This window comes from Lepidochelys kempii, chromosome 5, assembly GCF_965140265.1.
Source record: "Lepidochelys kempii isolate rLepKem1 chromosome 5, rLepKem1.hap2, whole genome shotgun sequence".
NCBI lineage: Eukaryota > Metazoa > Chordata > Testudines > Cheloniidae > Lepidochelys > Lepidochelys kempii.
In genome coordinates, this window is record NC_133260.1 from 14393974 (window position 1) to 14417829 (window position 23856).

The 23856-nt window shown below is 39.3% G+C and overlaps 1 protein-coding gene across 4 annotated transcripts in view; it reads right to left on the reverse strand.

The window, feature by feature from the left end:
* The window catches only part of SMAD2 (SMAD family member 2), a 66432-nt gene that overhangs the window by 13473 nt on the left and 29103 nt on the right, over positions 1 to 23856 (reverse strand). For 2 of the 4 annotated variants that reach the window (XM_073343499.1, XM_073343497.1), the window contains exons 3-5: positions 6850 to 6939; positions 5551 to 5744; positions 4847 to 4981 (exon numbers count right to left, since the gene is read on the reverse strand). In XM_073343499.1, the coding sequence (XP_073199600.1) occupies positions 4847 to 4981; positions 5551 to 5744; positions 6850 to 6939 (419 nt within the window). The remainder of the gene's footprint in view (positions 1 to 4846; positions 4982 to 5550; positions 5745 to 6849; positions 6940 to 23856) is intronic. The other 2 variants (XM_073343498.1, XM_073343496.1) reach the window with 1 other exon arrangement.

Sequence of the window (23856 nt, forward strand, 5' to 3'; positions counted from 1 at the left end):
CCATCCATGCCAGTTCCCTTCTCTGATTCTAGGCAATTCCAACTTGTTTTCAAAGCACCACAAAAGTTCTTATGCTCATCACCTTCTTTAGTTTTTTTTAAGAAAATTTCAATCTTAAATTTTAACTAATTATTAGGACTCAAGCGATTAAAAAAAATTGCACTGTTAAATAGAATACCTTTTATTTAAATGTTTTTGGATGTTTTCTACATTTTCAAATATATTTATTTCAATTACAAAATACAAAGTGTACAGTATTTTATATATCACTATTTTTTATTACAAATATTTGCACAGTAAAATAGCGTTTTTCAATTCACCTAATACAAATAATGTAGTGCAATCTCTTTAATATGAAAGTTGAACTTACAAATTTAGAGAATTATGTACAAATATAACACTGCACTCAAAAATAAAACAATGTAAAACTTGAGAGCCTACAAGTCCATTCAGTCCTACTTCAGCCAATTGCTCAAACAAGTTTGTTTACATTTGCAGGAAATAATGCTGCCCGCTTCCTGTTTACGTCACCTTCATGCTTCAACCACCCTTCCAGTGGACATGCGTCCATGCCGATGATGGGTTCTGCTCGATAGCGATCCAAAGCAGTGAGGACTGATGCATATTCATCATCTGAATCAGATGCCACCAGCAGAAGGTTGATTTTCTTTTTTGGTGGTTCAGTTCTGTAGTTTCTCCATTGGAGTGTTGCTCTTCTAAGACTTCTGAAAACATGGTATACATCTCATCCCTCTCAGATTTTGGAAGGCATTTCAGATTCTTAAATCTTGGGTTGAGTGCTGTAGCTATCTTTAGAAATCTCACATTGGCACCTTCTTTGTGTTTTGTCAAATCTGTAGTGAAAGTGTTCTTAAAATGAACACCACATGCTGGGTCATCATCCAAGACTGCTATAACATGAAATATATGGCAGAATGTGGGTAAAAGAGCAGGAGACATACAATTCTCCCCCCAAGGAATTCAACAACAAATTTAATTAATGCATTATTTTTTTACGAGCGTCAGCAGCATAGAAGCACGTCCTCTGGAATGGTGGTGAAAGCATGAAGGGGCATACGAACGTTTAGCATATCTGGCATGTAAATACCTTGCAATGCTGGCTACAGAAGAGCCATGCGAATGCCTGTTCTCACTTTCAGGTGACATTGTAAATAAGCGGGCAGCATTATGTCCCATAAATGTAAACAAACTTATTTGTCTCAGCAATTGGCTGAAGAAGTAGGACTGAGTAGACTTGTAGGCTCTCAAGTTTTACATTGTTTTGAGTGCAGTTACGTAACAAACAAACAAAAATTTACATTTGTAAGTTGCACTTTCATGATAAAGACTGCACTGCAGTACTTGTAGGAGGTGAATTAAAAAATACTACTAACATTTTTACAGTGCAAATATTTATTATAAAAATAATATAAAGTGAGCACTACACACTTTGTATTCTGTATTGTAATTGAAATCAACATATTTGAAAATGTAGAACATCCAAAAATGTAATAAATTTCAATTGGTATTCTATTGTTTCACAGTGCAATTGAAAGTGCAATTAATTTAGTTAATCGCCTGAGTTCACTGCGATTAATCGACAGCCCTACTAATTACATAAAAAATTCAAGAGGATTTTTGATACTAGAAGTGGGGTCTAATTTGAGTGTGTGTCAAGAGTTTAAAAAAGCCACAAGAGACTATGGTTGGCTTCCTCTGCCCCCAAAAATATGTATTTTCTCAACTGCTATGAAGGCATTAACTCACTGCACTTCAGGCAGCCATTTTATATACAAAATCTCTGAGCCAGGCAAGCCTTTTGCTGTCAAGGCACCTATTGAGGCCTTTCCCCCTTTTTAAGGTTTACAAACTAAAGGGAAAAGATTTAAATATCTTCACTGAATCTTAAATGGCTGGAGGGCACTTGATTGCTATTAAAATAGATGTATTACCATGGTAATTGAGAGATGGTTAATATTGTAATTAAATGAGTAGTAAAAAGCCCTAAACTCTGAATTTCTACTTTTAGAATAAGTATTGCAAAAAATGTTAAAGTCCTGCACTAATCCAAGATTGCACTTGGGGGACCAAAGGAATTGAACAAGACTAAGTCATACAGGAAATTCAACTTTCACAGATACCAGACAAAATTTACAATGAAGTCAAAAAAACTAGCATGTATTGTGGAAATTTCTCACATATTCTATGGGATCACAGCTGTAGATACCAGAAATGAACGTTTTGTTTCCACACAATAAAGTGCCCAATGTAACTATTTTCTGAACTGTACTATCATTATATATGATTACTAGCCACATTTATGTTCAGGTTTCAGAGTAGCAGCTGTGTTAGTCTGTATCCGCAAAAGGAACAGGAGTACTTGTGGCACCTTCAAGACTAACAAATTGATTAGAGCATAAGCTTTCATGGGCTACAGCCCACTTCATCGGATGCATAGAATGGAACATATTAAGAAAATTATATATATAAAATACACACACACACACAGGTCACCTTCAGCCCCCAACTAAAACCTCTCCAGTGCATCAAAGATTTATAACCTATCCTCAAAAATGATCCCTCACTCTCTCAGATCTTGGGAGACAGACCAGTCCTCACTTACAGACAGCCCCCCAACCCGAAGCAAATACTCTCCAGCAACCACACAACAAAAAACTAACCCAGGAACCTATCCTTGCAACAAAGCCCGATGTCCATAGATTTATTCGGGTGACACCATCATAGGACCTAATCATATTAGCCATGTCATCTGGGGCTCATTCACCTGCACATCTACCAATGTGATATATGCCATCATGTGCCAGCAATGCCCCTCTGCCATGTACATTGGCCAATCCTGACCACGTCTCTACGCAAGAGAATAAATGGACACAAATCTGACATCAGGAATCATAACATTCAAAAACCAGTAGGAGAACACTTCAACCTCTCTGGCCACTCAGTAAAAGATTTAAGGGTGGCAATTCTGCAACAGAAAGCTTCAAAAACCAGACTCCAATGAGAAACTGCTGAGCTTGAAATAATATGCAAACTAGATACCATTAGCTTGGGTTTGAAGAGAGACTGGGAGTGGCCGGGTCATTACACATATTGAATCTATTTCCCTAAAGTTAAATATCCTCACACCTTCTTGTCAACTGTCTAAATGGGCCATCTTGATCATCATTACAAAAGTTTCTCTCTTGCTGATAATAGCCCATCTTAATTAGCTCACCTCTGACAGTTTGCATGGCAACTTCCTGTGTGTGTGTGTGTGTTCGTTCTTACTATATGTTCCATTCTATGCATCCGATGAAGTAGGCTGTAGCCATGAAAGCTTATGCTCTAATAAATTTGGTAGTCTCTGGGTGCCACAAGTACTCCTGTTCTATTTATATTAAGGTAACTCCATAACACAATCCACTGTGAAAGTGGACTCTTCCCACCTCTGATGCATTCATTACAGTTGAGCCAACAGCTATGGTTAAGGTCAATAACTGTTTCTAATCTAATCCATCCCTCCTGTTCTCAGTTGCTAACCTTCAACCTTCGTCATTCAAATTTTCTGTATACGGTCTTTGCCTCAGAACACAGATCTCCTACTAGCACCAAAGCGGCCCAAAACAGAAAGCTGAAGGTTGGTATTGAAGACCCTCATTACTAGACAGTTTGAAACCTGAAGTTCTGCACGTGCTGTAACTTTAGAAAAATACATGCAACCTTGACAGGTCATGCAGCCCAGTCCTACTGTTTGGCAGTCAGAGGTTTAGGAACATCCAGAGCATGGGGTTACATCCTCGGACCATCTTGGCTAATAACCATTGATGGGTAAGTCCATGGAGGATAGGTCCAATTCTTTTTTGAACCCAGTTAGTTATACTTTTGACCTTCACAACATCCCCTAGCAAATGAGTTCAACAGGTTGGCTCTGAGTTGGGTGAAGAAGTACTTCTTTGTTTGGTTTAAACCTGCTGCCTATTAATTTCATTGGATAAGCCCTAGTTCTCGTTATTTACTCCCTCACATAACACACTTCCCTATTCACTTTCTCCACACCATTAATGATTTTATAGACTTCTACCATATCTTCCCCCCACCCCCGTCGTCGTTTCCTTTGTGTACCTTTTCTAATGCTAATATATCTTTTGAGATGGGGCGACTAGAACTGTATGCAGTATTCAAGATGTGGCTGCTTCTCACTGAGAAGGTGTTCCCACAGAACTATCCACAACGACTTCAAGATCTCTTTCTTGAGTGGGAACAGCTCATTCAGACCCCATCACCTTTAAAGTATAGTTGGGATTATGTTTTCCAATGTGCATTACTTTGCACTTACCAAAAACAAATTTCATCTGCCATTTTGTCATGCAGTTACCCAGTAGTGTCAGATCCCTTTATAACTCCTAGCAGTCAGCTTTGGACCTAAATTTTAAGAAATTTTGTACTGTCTGCAAATTTTGCCATTTCACTGTTCACCCACCCCCTTTCCAGATCATTTATCTAGTTAGACCACTGTTCTCAACAGCATCAAATCCTAGACATGCTGTCTAATAAAAACAAACACATACACTGTGTCATATTTGTGTTTTATGAAACAAAGCTGGTTTATTAGTTTAGTAAAAGCATATAGAATTATTTTGTACAAAAAGCATATTTATAAATATTTTCACTGGAATTACTGTAGCTACAAAAAAACCTCACTTTGAAGTTTAGACAGCATATCCTGAGTTTGTTATTCTAGTAACCTGAACAATTACCGATTTAATTTAATTTCCATCTTTGACTTATTACATGGACATTAACGACTAATATAAAGAGTCTCTTTTAAAGAAAGAAGGAAAGATACCTGGTATATAATTGCTCTGTGGTTCAATTCCAGCTGGAAAGTTAGTGTTTTCAGGAATGGAATGAGTATAGTCATCAAGAGGTGGAAGTTCTGTTAGAATCTCAGTATGTCGTGGCACTAACACAGGAGGCAAAACTGGAAAAGTAGAATATAAAACATTAGTGAGATCCCATAAACATCTATTTTACTTCTCTATGTTCTGTGAAAACCAGATCTTCAGATATACTGAGCTGTTCTGAAACTCAGGCCATTACAGAGTAGTTCTAAATTAGTTATCAGAAGTATCAGATTTGTAAAAAGCCTATTTAATAAGACTATCCCATATCAGCCAGCTTTGAACATGGTCATTTATGTTTTCAGTAGTCAAAGGTAGGTGGATTTCACTACACTAATTGCAGACATTTTCATGCTAAACTGAGGGTTTGAAACTGTCCAACACAACACAAATAATATATACACTTTAGAAGTTTTACCACATTACCACAACTGAAAAGTGGCCTAATAGTCAAATTATTTGAGGTTGCAAAATCCATGCTATTTTTTCATCCAAATCTTGCCATTTTGGCAAAACAGCATGGACAACCTTATTCTGCTCATTTTTGCACCCTAAATATTACTAACAGACTCCAACTAATCTATTAAGAATTTTCTGGGTAAATATTGTACTGGGGCTTCTTTAAAATGTCAAACAGCAGTCTTCCTACCTGGTGTCTCCACTCTCTGGTAGTGGTAAGGATTTACACATACTTCATCCTTTTTAAGATTAAAAGCATATTCACAGTTTTCAATTGCCTTAAGTTCATGATGACTGTGAAGATCCGGCCAGCGCCACAAGCGGCAGTAAATAACATGTGGTAATCCTTTACGATGAGATACCTGTAGACGGCCATCAAGAGACCTATATGGGGAAGATGTTCAAAAATATTTTACAGGCTGTATCTTAAAAATCATCATAATCAAAAGGTTGGAGAATGGGAGGCAGGGGGGGTGGGAGTTGCGTGTTTTCTCTACCCCCTCAGAAAACAAAAAGGATTATAATATTTAAATTGCTGTTGCTGGAGAACTTCAGAAGGTAGTACTTTTAAAGTAACTTGAGAAGCTCTAGAATAAGTTAATGCCAATGAGTTTGGGATTCATTAACAAAGCCATTACACCTCTAAGCACATAAGATGAATACTTCATATGAATTTGACATTTACAAGATATTTGTTCACATTGCACACCACTAACACTCCCTCAATTTCTACCCCTCGGGACTACGCTGTAGCATGGATGCTTTAAGCAGAGTAATTTCCAGAGGACTTCAAATAAACCTAAAGCAGTCAGCTGCTCAGGTGATCCACATGGCAGTATAACAGTAATGCAAAAAGCATCAGAACACATCTTGTAAAAGTGTGAAATTTAATTATATACTTGAGTATTCATGTAGCTTGCTACCAGTTGAAAGTGTTTTGCTAGTTTTAAGACAGACTGCATAAGCTTACACAAATGCAGATGTTTATGATTGTTATGGGATGGGAGAGACAAACCTCGATACACAAAGTAAAGGTGACATGAAGAAAAGCCTATTTAATTTTCTAAGAATAATTCTTTAAATCCTGCTAATTGATCAGATATGTGCTACTAGTTCAAAAATCTATGGCATACAAAGAAATTTAAAAAAAACTTTGTACGATTAGGCCTGAGGCGTTAAGTGTGCTAACCTGGTTGTTATAAATACCAAAACACATTAGCGCTTGCATTTTCCAAGTCTTCCCATTCTTTCAATGGCATTGGTGTGGAAGGAGGATTATTCCAGAATTAGAATTTTCATTGGTCAAAACATCAGCTGAGAACTTTTTTTTTTTAAAATAGTGGCAAGCAATTGTTTTTGAAGTGCTGTACCATACAATGACTAGGAAGCATTTTAGTAGAATTTATGGCAAAAGCATCCCTCTACAGACCCTCCAAAGCCAATCCCTCCCACAAGATCTCTATGATGAGACAGAGGGCAGCATATTCACCTGGTTTGTTCAGAGAAGCTGTAAAGGCCTGTTGTATCCCACTGATCTATCGTATTTGGTGTACTCAGTCCCCAAATTTCAGAGCAAGTGCTGTGCATAAATTGAAAACAAAACAAAAAACAAAAAAATTGATGTGAATATGGAAACATGGTTATTCAAAATACCATGATGTAAAACATGGAAAAGTGTACATAATACTTCCTTTCACATAGAAGATATAGCATTAGAGATCAGTTAAACCTAACACAAATGCTCTATTTTCTATATGAAGGAGGTCAATAAAATGGAACATGTGACTCAAGGTAAATGGTAATGTTTTAAAAAGATGAACAATTTCTCTGGCTTTAAGAAATCAACAAAGTTGTAATGTCCCTTAAAACACGCAAAACTTCATCAACCTGGCTGTAAACAAGATTTTAAAAACTAATTTTTTTTAAATAAACCTATTTAAGGAGTTCATAAAGTAAGGCCATGTGCATCTTAAGTTGAACTGCTACAGCATAAGGAGAACAACTTTTAGACATCACCATGTAAGGACCAATGTGATATTTCCATTCAGATGCTAGCTTACTGCTTTTTCCAAGTTAGAAAAACTGCAACTCATTTCAGAAGAGTGCCTGTCTTGTCGTTAAGACAATTTTACAGAAAATGATGAGAAATCTTAATTAAAGCACGTATCAAATACTATTTGCTGCTGCTGCCACAGTGTATACAAAAAAGAATATAGTCTAACACAATAGCTTCAAAGTAGCCCATCTTAGAGTTACATTTTAACTAATGACTACCAAAACCATAAATAAGCTGCAGAGGAGGGGGAAAACCCCACCTTCCCTTACCATTCTGTGAAAGCCAATATTTTTTGCTAAATCAGTTTTGAGATTTTAATGGATGGATTGCAGCAGTGAAAAAAGAGCCTCCACAATAATAATTACAACAGTTTTAAGTGAAGAGGAGACAGTGTGATGTTGTAGACTGGGCAGCATGTTTCCGGGAGCGAGGTATTCAATGTTCCATGCCCAGCTCTATCAGACTCTCTCTCACAGAGAACAATTTGGCTTTGGAAGTCACTCAACAACTTTGCTTTCCCCATCTATAAAAAACAGAATAACCTTGCTCCTCAGAAACTTAAGAGAATGTTCATGTTTGGATACAATGCTTTGAAATGCCAAGTGCCAGTTATAAAGCAGTCTGAAGTTTGCTTGCTGAAGTTATTAACACACCTTTAAAATGCTACTATAGATCAGAAATTCAAGATCTTCAAACCCTTATTTACAAGCTCAAGCTTTGATATTTAACGTTTATTAAAATTAGCGTAAAATATCCTATACTAAGAAGTCAGAGGTAAGTGCTAATGAGCAATTTAAAAATAAAATGAGACGTTTCATTTTCACACAAATGGTTTGTATAGGAGTTCTCTATTTTGCATAAAGAAACTCACCAAACAGCAACCGTTCACATACACACCATTTACAACCAAGGGTAATTCAATTTACGGGAATTTTATTTAGCATCTGTGTGTCATGGAAAAGCAACAAGATAAGGAACCTGAGTGAAGAATCACCTTTGGTTTGGTGATCCCTTAGACGCTTTACTAATAAAATTTTGCAGTCTTTAGGCTAGATCATTTCCTTTAATATGCATCACTATTGGTAAGATGCCTGGCTCTAAAGACTCATTAGTACATACTGTGGGCTGGGTATTAATTGACCTATGAAGCCTTTATGGTTTTATGATTGGAGTTGGGTATCTTTGAGATGTGGCTCCTTCAAACACAGCAGTAATGTTACAATTTAGTGTAAGGTTTGAATGGATTACTTAGAACATGATAAATGCAAGCAGCACTTTAGTCTAAATGGCTAAGGACTAATTCCAAACACTTGTGGAGATACCAAGTTGTTAGCTCATCTTAAGTGGCTTGGAAAAAACAGTATTAGTCAACCGATCTCAGGCAAATAGTATTCCCGATTGATCGCCACAACACTGTATTTTGCAATGAACCCTGGAACACTGTTTAAGGAGGGAAGGATGCTTTTATTCAAAAAGTGAGAATACTTAATCACAAACGTTATCAAGTCTCTATCTTTCAACAGGTCCAGAGTGCAGACAGTATGTCACCCATTATGAGCCAGGGCACACATTTGCTTAGAACAGAGGTAACACCAACACGAGCTTTAGGGCTAACTTACACTGGGTCTTCACCTCAACTCCAACCATTTATGACAAGCCACCGATGTAGATGTCCTGATATAAATATAGTCAAGGAAACCTATGGATTTGTGTGGATGGAACCCACTTGAAACCAACTTATATGATCAGTAGAATGGATCAGCATTGCCATATTTGTTACTGCTCACTGTGGCAAACCTATACTGACGTACCATCTAACCCACATCCAGAGCATTTTCCTTTTTTGTGCCCCACCCAGAGATTTCAGACCAGATGGCATCCAAAAAAAGCACCAGTCCAATCAATGGAATAAGATTTTAAATGTTCGTTTTTATTCTACATAAACTGATTAACAGAATGAAAAAAATCTTTCAAAATGGAAGACATTAAAAAAAAGACTGTATTCTGAAGCAAGCCTTGATAATAAAAATCTGAGATAATCCAATCTGCTAGCCTTCCTGGCTCCAATGCCAAAAAGTAGAATCACTCCCCACAAATAAAATTGGGTCATTCCAGTCTAAGCCTGTGTTTTCAGTGTCAGCTTTCCCATAAACCTCTTTTGGGATGAAGAATCACTCTCAGTGAACAGGGAATGTTGGAGAAACAACGATCTACTGCACTATTTGAGATTGCAAGACATTTGTTCCTTTGGAAGGCATACTGCATTCTAAAAACCAATTATTCAAGCTTGGTATGGGCTTTGTCCTCTGTAGGAGTGCCTTTTTGAAAAAAAAAAAAAAAAAGAATTTCAAAGGAGCTGTGACCAAACACTCCACTGCTTTAGTGATCCATTTTTGTTTTAACCACTTAATTAGACTCTGATGTCCTTACTTTTTCGGTATGAGGTGGGTTCATCTCCCCCTCCCCCATAAGATTTGAGATATACATTAGTCAAGATGCAATAAATTGTTTTAAAATCACTTGTTTTTCTACAGTCCTGTTATCACCCCTGTAACACGACTCTTAAAGGGTAATGTAAACTGATTGCCCCAATCTCAACCTAGGATTCATGTATGCATTTTTCTAGCACTCCCATCTTCTCTTTACAGTTACTTAAGGACTTTTCTATGTAGGTATAACCTAAAATGAGAATTTAAACCAATACAGCACCAGCACCCAGGTGGACACATTCCAGTACGAGTGACTTTTTTCAGTTTACTTTGTCTCTTGGGAAGGAGTTTAAGCTAAACCAAAAGAGGCACTCTTGTACCTTAATAAAAATATCCACACAGAGGCTATAGTGGTATAACTGCTTACATGAGAGCTTTGATAAGGCCTTGTATAGTCACCCTTACTCAGAAATGTAGCTGTAAACAGGAAGAAGCTGAGCTCATTTCCTCATGATTTTTTAATTGGCTGGATTTTAGAGAATTGCCAAATATGTCTTTTAGTCTTTATGGAAAGTCCTCCTTGAAGAAACTGAGATTGCTTCTTCTGCATCAGATGGAATTGAGAATCTCCATCATGGAGGGAGGCTAGCCCAGTTGAGTTGCATGACAGCCCTTAAGGACAGATGTGGTAGACAAAGGATTAGGTCCCTTCAGCTCAAGATCTCCCTTCTTTAGCTCAGAATTCAATACATGCTTCTGCTGGGGATCTTTGGATGCCCAAACCTTTCCATACAGAGAGCTGCAACAGCTGGATTTGCAAGCTGTCTCTTCGTCTGACTACCAGAAGTGACATTGGCCAGAGCAGTGAGATTCTTTAAGTGTGATCCTCATTCTATTACCACAGGCAGTGTGCTTTCAGCCCTTCCATTTCATCATTTCCTAAGTGGAGATTAAAGTTCCAAAGGAAGCTGTTCTGGGCATGAAATTGTCCAAATGGACCCAACAATTGCAGTAAAGCTTCCACAAATTTGTGGCAGAATGCCAAAGCTGCTACTTTTAGTGAGGAAGGTATCCTGGAATATAGTGCAGGAGGAGGGGGTAAAGGAAGAGCCCAACTAGAAAAGGTAAGAAAAAGCTTTTCATTGGCTGTATTGCCTAAATCTGGACATATGGAAACAACCGGTAGTCTGCATCAGTGAACTTGTAGAAGTGCAATGGACTGGAAGAGATTAGTGTCCGATTTGAATATGATGAATGATTTACCTATAAATAGGGGTAACGGGAGAGGACAGTTGTGGTTTGACCTATAATGGTAAGGTGGGCAAAGATGCCTCGTGTCATTCAGTGAGGTGGGCAGGGATACTGCCCTACATCATGTTTCAGAAATCTATTTTACATTACCTGATATAACCTATATAGAAAGGAGCAATTAGTATGAGGTTGCAAAGCAGCTCTTACACTGGAGTCTGTGGACTCTTTGGTAAGTTCTGGAATGGAACAGACCATACGTAGAGCATCTGGCTCGAAACCCTGGTCATAATCCAAATACTCTAGTAGGGTCATACCTTACCAGCCTCTGTATCAGGGAAAAAAAGGTGACTGAGTGCAGCTTTGAGGGATTTTTAAACACAAAAACAAAAACTTAAATTTTAGCATTTATTTCAAGGCAGCATATGTTGCCTTTCATTTGGAAGAGTTCACAGTACAGGCACTTTCAGAAACACCTAATGGGCAACTTCAAGTATCTGCATATACATTGGCTGTAAACACAGGAATTTCTTCAAGCAGTAATTAGTAAGCATCCTGCAAGAAGGCTCATGCTAGTATTTGGTGCTGTGACCATACAATTTAGAAGGGGAGGAGGTTTCAGAAACTGGTCAAGTTAAAATCCTTAACTTTAACATGTCCAAGAAACCTCCATGCTATAAGAATCGGAGAGTAGATACACTGTCCTTTATAGTTTTTGTTCAGGGGTGTGATGAAATGGCAAGACATAAGAAAGTTTGAGCCAAACAGGAGTCTTAATGACTAGAAGCCAGCCAAATAAATAACCAACAGAATGTAACAAGCAGAGATAAGTTAGTAGGGAGAAGAGAATATGGAAGAGCAATTAGCAGGATAAAAAAAACCTGAAGTAATTCTTAGCATATCAATAGTTGGAAGCATGCAAAAATTTTGATGAACCTGCCACCATCCTTTAGGGCTTTTCGAGATTACCACCACCAAGTGGCAACTTTAATATCAGTTCCTGACTACAAATTATGGAGTGAGGGAACAGGACTTTCCTGTGCACAGCTGGACAGAAAAGCTTATGCATCTTGGCTATTACTTTTAGAAGAGCCTGCAGTCAGCATAGTGCTGACGTAAGTGTAAGTGACAGTGAAGCATTGGGAGGAGGCAGTGATTGTCACAGTTTGGTTGGTGGCAGATTTCTCCTTAAGTATTACATGTCTCTTGTTAAGTATCATGTATATCAATCCGTAAGGACCGTGTGGAGTAAATGATGAGAAGTGACAATCCAACTCAACATGAGTTGATGGCATGACATGCCATCATTAGACTGAGGTGGTGGCAGCATTTGACTTGATGGTTTTAAGCATTTCTATATCTTTTGCTTTAGCTATGATTTGTTGAGGTGCAAGAATATGGTGGTTTTGGTATTAGAACACAGCACACTTTAGGTGCAAGCAACAGAGAGCCTCTCTTTTCAAGAAGTGTTATACATGTATGTGGTTGCAGGACAGCTACCACATCAAATAAGTTAAGTAAACTACAATGGACTGTAGATCTCTTAAACGTTCATGAAAGGCATAATTGGGATCCACTTTCCTTGTCACAGTCTTGCAAAGGAGTGGAATGGTTGCAGGGGAGCTGGAGAGTAGGGACACTTCAACAGGCAGTATTGTCTCTAGCTGAAGTGGCAGTACTGAGTGGGAGGACAGACACACACATACTGGCCAGCTGTATCTCTGTAGTAATTAGTTTCCCAGCATGCTTATTTGTTAAATTTCACTTCAGAATGGTGTTGTCTATTTGCATTTCTCTTGGTCCTGAAACAGTCCTGTATCATTTCCCTATCCTCATGCCTGAACTTGTCATATCCTTTGGAGGCGACACTCATTTTGTGTTTCTTGAACCTGTACACTGTCTCTATGTCCCAAGAGCAGTTCTTGCAGGCTTTTACTTTTCCAGACATTAGGTCCATGAGCCTTTCCACCAGTGTGAATCCAGTCTGCCTGTCACCACACCTATTCTGAGTCATCTGTTGTTCCGAAGCAGCAATGGAAATGAAAAATAAGTTAACAGTTAACCACAGTAGTACCCAATCCATCCTTTTAAATACTAGGAGACAGTAAAGAAAGTAACAGCTTGTTTAAGTTCTCATTCTACTCTTTCCTGAAGGGTACCCACTGGACCAGAGATGGTAAGGGCATTAGAATTCACACTCTTTGTAATGAGTTGGGACATGGGAATGCTAGATTACTGCAATAGTGGAATGGAGATAAGGCTTGTGGCTGTCACTTTATCTGAACTAACAGAGGTTACTTGCTGAAAGCAAACAGAACCCTCACATCTTAATGGGGGAGAGGGAGAGAAACAACTGTCAGAGTAATGGAAAAGCTGATTAGTTTGCTGTACTTACTGTATTAGGGCATTTCTCCAAAATTTGATTGTAGTGCTGGAGAACTTGCTTTGAGTTTGCTATAAGTCCCAAGAGTTGAGATAAGATAGTAACCATAACCAACTGGTGTTGTACTAGATTTACAGAAGCCTGAGTCATATCTGACAACAGGCATGAAGTAGTGTCATCATTGCTCTTATTCGTGGTTTATTTGTACATCACTTGCCTGGAAAATCTGTTTAGGCCTATTTTCATACATTAAATAGCAAGATAATGAAATTTAATTCCCGGAAGAACAGATGATGCTAATTATATTCCCTGGTTCCTCATGTGGGCTAAAAGCTATACACTAAATACTTTGTCCATAGTGATCAGTATAATTTCTTGCCATATATTTGATTTTAGAAAAGAAAATTGTTACTAAGTATAAACCTCTCCCTTCATCTTAATATTCCTTTTTAAATCCATACATCTGTCATTGCTCAGCAACCCATACAGCTGAAAGGGAGGTTGCCATGGGGTATGCCAAGCCAGTGGGGGGGGGGGGGGGGTGGCGGCAACTGACTGAATGGGGTGAGGAGTTTTGTAAGTGCCACTTGTGGGACAGAGATGGAGGGGGAGAAGATTATGAACTAAAGGAGCTATTGAGAGCACAAGAACTCAAGAAGCAACGACTCAAAACCACTCTGCAAAAGTCAGCCCACTTACATAAAAAGTTGTATACCCTTTGTATCCAAACTCCTTCCTGACAACACAGCTGGGCCACTCTCTTGATCCTTGCTACCTGAAAATAGATCCTGAGATCCCCACACAATGTGTGGTCTGTCCTGCTCCAGCTTTTTAACCCGCTGGTCCACTCCGTGCACTGGCATCAGCATTCTCCAAGTCAGTTACCACTGTGCCTCCATTCTATCCAAAAGCACCTCTGGGTGGAAGAGATCGTCCTAAATGGAGTCTAGCTCTCATCTTTTCAGCCCTGAGCTTGAGAGGATGAGGGCTTTTCCTGTAGCCATATGGCAACCTTTGTCTGCAGCCATGAACTAGGAAGCAGGAAGTCACATCCTCACATTTCATCTAAATTACATTAAAACAATTAATATCAGGCTAGTAAGAAGGCGATCCTATCCTAATAGTGCCCACCATCGCCAGATAAAGAAACATCTTAAGATGGTTAAAGAAAACTGAGTTTGATAGCATTCAGTCTGGCAAGAAGTCACTTAATAGTTGTGGTTGTGAAATCCTCATTTCTTTATTGTTTTATCTTTATGGTCCCCATTTCTCTATTGTTTGGCTGTATGATCTTTGTCTGGTTCTTTGCGTCTGTTACATAATTAATTTTGCTAGGTGTAAATTAAGGTGGTGGGGTACGATTAAGTTAGAGAATTGTGTTACAACATGTTAGGATTTGTTAGTAAAATTTTAGTAAGATGATTGGTTAAAGTACAGCTAAGCAGGACTCAAATTTCACAATATAAACTGGAGTCTAAAAGGAAGTTATTGGGAACCAACTCGAGGACACAGCTCCAAGATCAGAGCTGCCAGACCTGAACACTCTGCCAAGGACACCGTGCAGAAACTGGAGTTCCGCCAGATGACCTGATCCTGACTGGTCATCAAAAAAAGTTAATCTGCCTTAATGGGAGTCAGAGTGGTGAGCATTGTACATTTAGTGTATGCATTCTTGGTTTTGGTAATTGTTAATAAATAGAGGTTAAGTAGGATATTACTGTGCAAGGCTCTTTCACTAGTAAGAGACCATGCAAATCCAGAGAGTGTAAAGGTTATGCCCTGAGCCCACGGAAGGGCAAGGGTGGATGCCCCTAGAGTGAGAGAATCAAATAATTGTGTGGGTAACCAGTTGGAACTACTGTTATTGTCCCAACCTTATCATACTGAATCTTCAAATCCTGTTACTGCTTGTCGCTCCAAGTAACATCTCAACCAGCTGGTCATATGAGAAAGTATTGCAAATGACAATTCACCTGGCTTTGAGCTCCTAGTTTCCTATAGAATATTACAGTTGGAAAAGACCTCAGGAGGTCATCTAGTCCAACACCCTGCTCAAAGCAGGACCAACCCCAACTAAATCATCCCAGCGAGGGCTTTGTCAAGCCAGGCCTTAAAAACCTCTAAAGATGAAGATTTCACCACCACCACCCCCACCCCCCCCCGCAGGTAACCCATTCCAGTGCTTCACCACCCTCCTAGTGAGATAGTTTTTCCATAACAGCCACCAGCATCTGTATGTGTCTTCAGTTATGTCAGGGGTTCTCAAACTGGGGGTTGGGACCCCTCAGGGGGTCACGAGGTTATTACCTGGGGGATCATGAGCTGTCAGCCTCCACCCCAAGCCCCGCTTTGCCGCCAGCATTTATAATGGTGTTAAATATATTAAAAAGTGTTTTTAAATTTATAAGGGGGAGGTGTCACACTCAGAGGCTTGCTATGTGAAAAGAGGTCACCAGTACAAAAGTTTGAGAGCCACTGAATTATGTGATGTCCCAGATAACAAAAGTAATGGATATCAGCCAACCCAAAAGAGTCGATCTCTGAAAACAGCATGCAATTGATCTTCATGAGGCATGCAGTGATATTCGTACAGTTAAGTGGCCTCGGGTCCAAATGAAGCTGGTGCAGTACAGAAAGTAAATTAGAGAGGTCACCTTAAGCAATGAGCAGCGTACTGTGGAACAGCAGTAGGGAGATTAAATGTTCCAGAGTTAACATAAAGTACATTACAACAGTTAAGGACTAAAGGTCCTCAAAGCAACACCTGTACCTTTAGGAGCATGTGTGTTGACATGAGAGGTAGGAGAACTAAACACTAGTTAGTTCTCAGTTTCTGCAATACAGAAGAGGCCACAGTGGCCTGAAATGCCACATCCTATGAATTTAATTCATGTTCTCATTTTCCCTATCTAGATGTCATGAACTTTTTATTAGCACTTTATTTATAAGATAAGGTTAGCTTCCTGTAGCAGATCTATGCTACATGAGACTATATCTAGTCCCATTTTCCATCTGCTAAGGACATTCTCTGTGCTCTGATACCAACAGCCAGGACAATTCCTATGAAACTGCTGGTAGCTATCGAAAGAACATGTCATATGGCTATTTTAGTTTACTTGCAGCAACCAGACAATGCTACAAATCAGAGGAATTTTGTACCCCTCTCCCCAGCTGTACTAAGCCAGAGTCAGAAGGATGGCACTGAAGCTAAGGCCGTGGACTGGACTTCAGAGATTAGGTTCAATTCCTGCTCTGCCACAGACATCCTATGTAGCCTTAGGCAAATTGGTCTCTTCTTCTAATTCCACATCTCTAGAAGTGAGGGTAATACTTTCCTACCTCACAGAGTTGGGGAGAGTGTAAATTACATTAATAATTCTGAGGTGTTCATATACGATAGTGCTCAGGACCATGTAAATGCTTGATATGGTCAACAATCTGTACTTTTTGAAAATGCAGTTAGAGTCGTTTTAGAAGTGGCATTTTAGTAATCTGCTCAGAGTCCTTGCTAAATCTGCCTTTTCAGGGTAACACCAGGTAGTTATGGGACTTGGCTTTTGTATTTTAGTGGAAGGCCATCAGCAGCTGAAGCAAAGAGATTCCAAGTGTCATTTAGTCAACCTTCTTCCTGTTTAGAAGAATTAAAAGCCTATGTTACAGATTATAATTAGTTCATGTAAACTAAACTTCACGGTGGGGATGGGGAGGGCACGCCTCCAAACCAAGAGGAAGTGGAGATAATTACCTCTGAGGTCAATGACAGTCCTAGGCCTAAACAAATTGTGGTTTTAACTGAACCGGATGAAAACCCCAGTTGGGGCACTTATTTTGCTCTAAGTGCCTTATTTCAGATTACCTTATATTTCTTAACACAGTTGATCTCAACCTTTTTCTTTTGAGCCCACCCATGTTATAAAAACTCCAGGGCTCAGCAGGGCAGGGGGAGGCATGCCCTCTTGGGACTCCGAGCCTTCTGCCCCACAGGGCACTGGTGCTCGGGCACAGGTGTAGTTTGACTTCCATTCTGGGGGCAGGAAGGGCCCTTCCATCCCTGACTCACCTCAGCAGGCCACCCAGCCTGTCTGGGGTAGGGGGCGGTCTGCAACCAAAATTATAACTCAAATGGGTGTGCTCAGCTCAAAGAGATTGAAAACTACTCAGAGCACAGAGGTAGTGGGTAGCTCAGTTTGATGTCTGAGGGGTGAAGTTTTGGTTCAAGGAGGAAGTAACAAGGGGGTACGTGCAGTGAGGGATTTAGCTGCACAAGCACTCAAAGGGGGCTGAGAGCTAAGGAGCAGCCCCAGGCACCAGCAAGAGGAGATGGGGAGCGCTATACCTGCCTACTCCATGGCACCAGCCACAGCAGCAGCCAACCTGTAGTGCCAGGTTCTGGCTTCCCACTGCTGACCTTGCCAGGGGAAAGACAAGGAGGAGGTTGGGAGAGAATAGTTGGCCCGGGGGCTGCCGTGCTCTGGTTAATAATAAATTACCCTAATTCTTATTTCTACAATTAAAAGGCAAAAAACCTTCAAGGATTAACACAAAACCTAAACTGGGAACCACCACCTGTGCCTTTAAATGGCTACTGAAGAATTCTATATTTTTTTTTTAAAACAAAAACCCGCACAAAATTTTGTGCATTGTCTTCTGCATGAACTCTAAAGTCACATTACTATGCTGCATTCTTCTAAGGGTTATTTCCACAACTTGATTCTTCCGATGCAACTAAAACATACAATGAGGTGTGAACTCATTGCAGCCCATAATTTCCCCCCCCACACACACACACACACATCCTGTTGACCTCTTTCACACAATGCTGAATGACAGGAAAACAGATTAAGTCTTTCAGGATGATAGGACTCAGGCCCTGCGTCCAATGAACTTTAAAGTTTTCCCTCAGTGAACATTGCAACTAAACAAGCGGTAGGCAAAAACATTGCAATTTAAAAATAAAAATAAAAAGGCAGTTCATAGTCAGTGCTCTAGGTTTGCTATGAGCAAAATTAGATAGTGAGGAAGATTGGCCTGTCTGTGCTTTTGACAGTCATTGGTGTCTTTCCAGTATTTCCCAGTGGTAAAAACACTAGGGCTGTCAATTAATCACAGTGAGCTCACGTGATTAATTAAAAAAAAAGCAATTAATTGCATTTTTAATCACACTGTAAAATAGAATACAAACTGAAAATTGCTGTCAAGCAATTTAACGGTGATTAATCGCAGTTAATAGAATACTATTTAAATATTTTCGGATGTTTTCTACATTTTCAAATATCTTGATTTCAATTACAACAGAATACAAAGTGTACAGTGCTAACTTTATATTTATTTTTGATTACCAGTGTTTGCACTGTAAAAAAATATAGTATTTTTCTCAATTCACCCAATACAAGTACTGTAGTGCAATCTCTATCATGAAAGTTGAACCTACAAATGTAAAATTATGTACAAAAAATAACTACATTCAAAAAAACAAAACATGTCAAATTGTAGAGCCTCCAAGTCCACTCAGTCCTACTTCTTGTTCAGCCAATCACTCAGACAAACAAACAAGTTTGTTTACATTTGCAGGAGATAATGCTGCCCGCTTCTTGTTTACATCACCTGAAAGGGAGAACAGGCGTTTGCATGGCACTGTTGTAGCCGGCATTGCAAGATATTTATGTGCCACATGCACTAAAGATTCATATGTCCCTTCATGCTTCAACCACCATTCCAAAGGATGTGCATCCATGCTGACGGGTTCTGCTCAATAACCATCCAAATCAGTGCAGACCGATACATGTTCATTTTCATCATCTGAGTCAGGCGCCACCAGCAGAAGGTTGATTTTTATTTTTTGATGGTTTGGTTTCTGTAGTTCCCACATCGGAGTGTTGCTCTTTTAAGACTTCTGAAAGCATGCTCTACACCTCGTCCCTCTCAGATTGTGGAAGGCACTTCAGATTCTTAAAATCTTGGGTCAAGAGATGTAGCTATCTTCAGAAATCTCACATTGGTACCTTCTTTGTCAAATCTGCAGTGAAAGTGTTCTTAAAAGGAAGAACATGTGCTGGGTCATCATCCAAGACTGCTATAATATGAAATATATGGCAGAATGTGGGTAAAACAGAGTAGGGGACATACAATTCTCCTCCAAGGAGTTCAGCCACAAATTTAATTAATGCATTTTTTTTTTTTAAACAAGTGTCATCTGCATGGAAGCATGTCTTCTGGAATGGTGGCTAAAGCATGAAGGGGCATATGAATGTTTAGCGTACCTGGCATGTAAACACCTTGCAATGCTGGCTAAAAAAGTGCCATCCAAAAGCTTGTTCTCACTTTCTGGTGACACTGTATATAAGAAGAGTAAACAAAGTAAAAACCAGAGAGGGGCAAAAAGGCATCCTTTAAAAAGTGGAAGTTAAATCCTAGTGAGGAAAATAGAAAGGAGGATAAACTCTGGCAAATGAAGTGTAAAAATATAATTAGGAAGGCAAAAAAAATTTGAATAGCTAGCCAAAGACAAAAAAGTAATTGCAAAATGTAAGTACACCAGAAGCAGGAAGCCTGCTGAACAACCGGTGGGGCCACTGGACAACTGACATGCTAAAGGAGCACTCAAGGAAGATAAGGCCATTGCAGAGAAATTAAATGAATTCTTTGCATCAAGGACGTGAGGGAGATTCCCAAACCTAAGCCATTCTTTTTTGGTGACAGATCTGAGGAACTACCCCAGATTGAGATGTCAGAGGTGGTTTTGGAACAAATTGATAAAATTAAAAAAATCACCAAGACCAGGTGGTATTCACCCAAGAGTTCTGAAGGAACTCAAATGTTAAATTGCAGAACTGCAGTCTGTAACCTATCATTTAAATCAGCTTCTGTACCAAATGACTGGAGGATAGCTAACATGACAACAATTTTTAAAAAGGGCTCCAGAGGCGATCCCGGCAATTACATGCCGGTAAGCCTGACTTCAGTACTGGGCAAACTGGTTGAAACTATAGTAACGAACAAAATTGTCAGACAAATAAATGAACATAACTTGTTGGGGAAGAGTCAACATAGTTTTTGTAAAGGGCAATCATGCCTGCCTCACCAATCTACGAGAGTTCTTCAAGGGGGTCAACAAGCATGTGGGCAAGGGGGATCCAGTGGATATAGTGTACTTAGATTTTCGGAAACCCTTTGACAAGGTCCCTCACCAAAGGCTCTTAAGCAAAGTACACTCTCATGGGATAAGAGGGAAGGTCTTCTCATGGATTGGTAACTGGTTACAAGATAGGAAACCAAGGGTAGGAACAAATAGTCAGTTTTCAGAATGGAGAGAGGTAAATAGTGCTGTCCCCCAAGGGTCTGTACTGGGACCAGTCCTATTCAACATTCATAAATGATCTAAAAAAGGGGTAAACTGTGTGGTGGCAAAATCTGCAGATGATACAAAACTACTCAACATAGTTAAGTCCCAGGCAGACTGTGAAAAGCTATACAAGGACCTCACAAAACTGCGTAACTGGACAACAAAATGGTAGATGAAATTCAGTGTTGATAAATTGTAATGCACATTGGAAAACAATTCCAACTATATATATATAAAATGATGGGGTCTAAATTAGCTGTTACCACTCAAGAAAGATCTTGGAGTCTTTGTGGATAGTTCTCTGAAAACATCCACTCAATGCGCAGCAACAGACAAAAAAGCTAACAGATTGTTGGGCATCATTAGGAAATGGATAGATAAGAAAAAAATACTACATTGCCTCTATATGAATCCATGGTACACCCACATTTTGAATACTGCGTGCGGATGTGGTTGCCCCATCCCAAAAAACATGCATTGGAAAAGGTTCAGAAAAGGGCAACAAAAATTAGGGGTATGGAATGGCTTCTGTATGAGGAGACATTAATATGACTGGGACTTTTCAGCTTGGAAAAGAGATGACTAATGAGGATATGATTGAGGTCTATAAAATCATGACTGGTGTGGAGAAAGTAAATGAGGAAGTATTTACTTCTCCTCATAACACAAGAAGGAGTAGGGGGTCACCAAATGAAATGAATAGGCAGGTTTAAAACACAACAAAAGGAAGTATTTATTCACACAATGCACATGCAACTTGTGGAACTTTTTGCCAGAGAACGTTGTAAAGGCCAAGACCATAACAGGGTTCAAAAACAAACTAGATGAATTCATGGAGGATAGGTCCATCAACGGCTATTAGCCAGGATGTGCAGAAATGGTGACCCTAGCCTCCATTTGCCAGAAGCTGGGAATGAGAGACAGGAAATGGATCACTTGATGATTACCTGTTCTGTTCATTCCCTCTGGGGGACCTGGCATTAGCCACTGTCAGAAGACAAGACACTGGGCTAGATGGACCTTTGGTCTTACCCAGTATGGCTGTTATATTCTTATGTAAGAGGGCAACATTATCTTCAGTAAGTGTAAACAAACTTCCTTGTTTTATCGATTGACTGAAGAAGTAGGACAGAGTGGACTATAGGCTCTGAAGTTTTACACTGTTCTGTTTTTGAGTGCAGTTATTTTTTGTACATAATTCTACATTTGTAAGTTCAAACTTCCATGATAAAGAGATTGCACTAGAGTACTTGTATTGGGTGAATTGAAAATATTTTTACAGTGCAAACACTTGTAATCAAAAATAAATTTAAAGTGAGCACTGTACACTGTATTCTGTTGTAACTGAAATCAATTTGAAAATGCAGAAAACATCCAAAAATATTTTAAAATGGTATTATTGTTTAACAGGGCGATCAATCATGCAATTAATAGAGATAAATTTTTAATAGTTTGGCAGCCCTAAAAATACCAGTGCCCTGTTTACACTAGAGCTCCTTTTTAACCTGAGGCCAGGGTACACTACCACTTCAAACTTACATTGCTCAGAGGTGTGAATAAGCCACCCCACTCAGCAACACAAGTTACACTGACCTAAGCACCAGTGTGGACAGGGCTACAGTGGTGGGAGAGCTTCTCCTGTGACAGAGGTGGATTTATTATGCCAATGGGAGAGAGTCTCTGCTGAGGGGAGAGAGCTATCAGATGCACTACAGTGGCGCAGCTGCATCAGCACAGCTACGCCCATGTAGCACTTCTAGTGTGGACTAGCCCAAAGTGCATGGAACTAGAGTTGGGAAGATTTGACGACACACTAACATTTTTAAATGCATCCATGCAAGTGAAAGCAAACATCACAGATAGCACTCAAAAGTTTTTGCCATGGTATCATGAAAAAAATCTTATGATCGGGTTTTCATGGCAGAGTAGTAAAAAACACAAGAATCATGTCTACACTAGTGTCTTCATATCAGATTACGTGCATGGTTAAGGCTAGGATACAGATATTTAGTGTAGATGCACATTAAAAATAAGGATCCAATCCTAAATTGAATCAAAATAACCAAGTGTTATTTATGGGGTAATTTGGGCTTCAGTATGGGCTTTAAACCATGGTAGTCAACTTCTGAGTGACAAACTGACCTTATGTTAGTCGTAGCTTGAAGCTGCATCTACGCTTCTTCCTGGCTACAGTACAACTCCTTCACTGGCATCTGTTAGGAAGACACTTTCCACTAATGGAATCACAAGCAGTTACTGCATCAATCTGAGTGGAGCTGTGATTTGTTTTCTTATACCTAGCCACTTCCAAGCATTTACTTGTACAGGAAGACACAGGGCAATTCCTTTATATTTTCAGTAGACCATCTTGTTAGTCAAACAGATACCAAATGTAGTTGTGTTTCTTCGGTCTCTGAACACCCTCCTTACTAATGTAAAATACTGTTGATCCTCTCATCTCCCAGGCGAAGATTGCCACTTGTGCTAAGTCTGGGACAGTTTCTTCAAATAGGAGAGTCCTCCCTCTACAAGCAACTCCCAGTCATATGAGGCAGAAACACCACTAATACGTCAAAGCTTCTTTGTTAAAAGGAACAGGAACTGGTACTTCACCTTTGAGGCAAAAATCGTAAATCTTTTACTATGAAATATCAGATCCTTGCTTCCAACTGACTCAAAATACAAGCTTTTTTTGTGAATAGTACAAAGACAGCTAAATACTAGTTTATAGAGAGTTAAAATATATTTGCATACAATGAAGGTTAACTGACATGCCAATGCTTTCTTGCTTGCTTGGTACACCAACTTGGAGAAGCTCTATGGCCTGCATTACACACGTCAGACTAGACCAGTGGTTCTCAACCAGGGGGCATGTACCCCCTCAAGCATATATCAACTCAACTAGATATTTACCTGGTTTTACAACAGGCTACATAAAAAGCACTAGTGAAGTCAGTACAAACTAAAATTTCATACAGACAATGAATACTCTGAAGTGTAAATATAACATTTATATTTAATTTATTTTATAATCATAT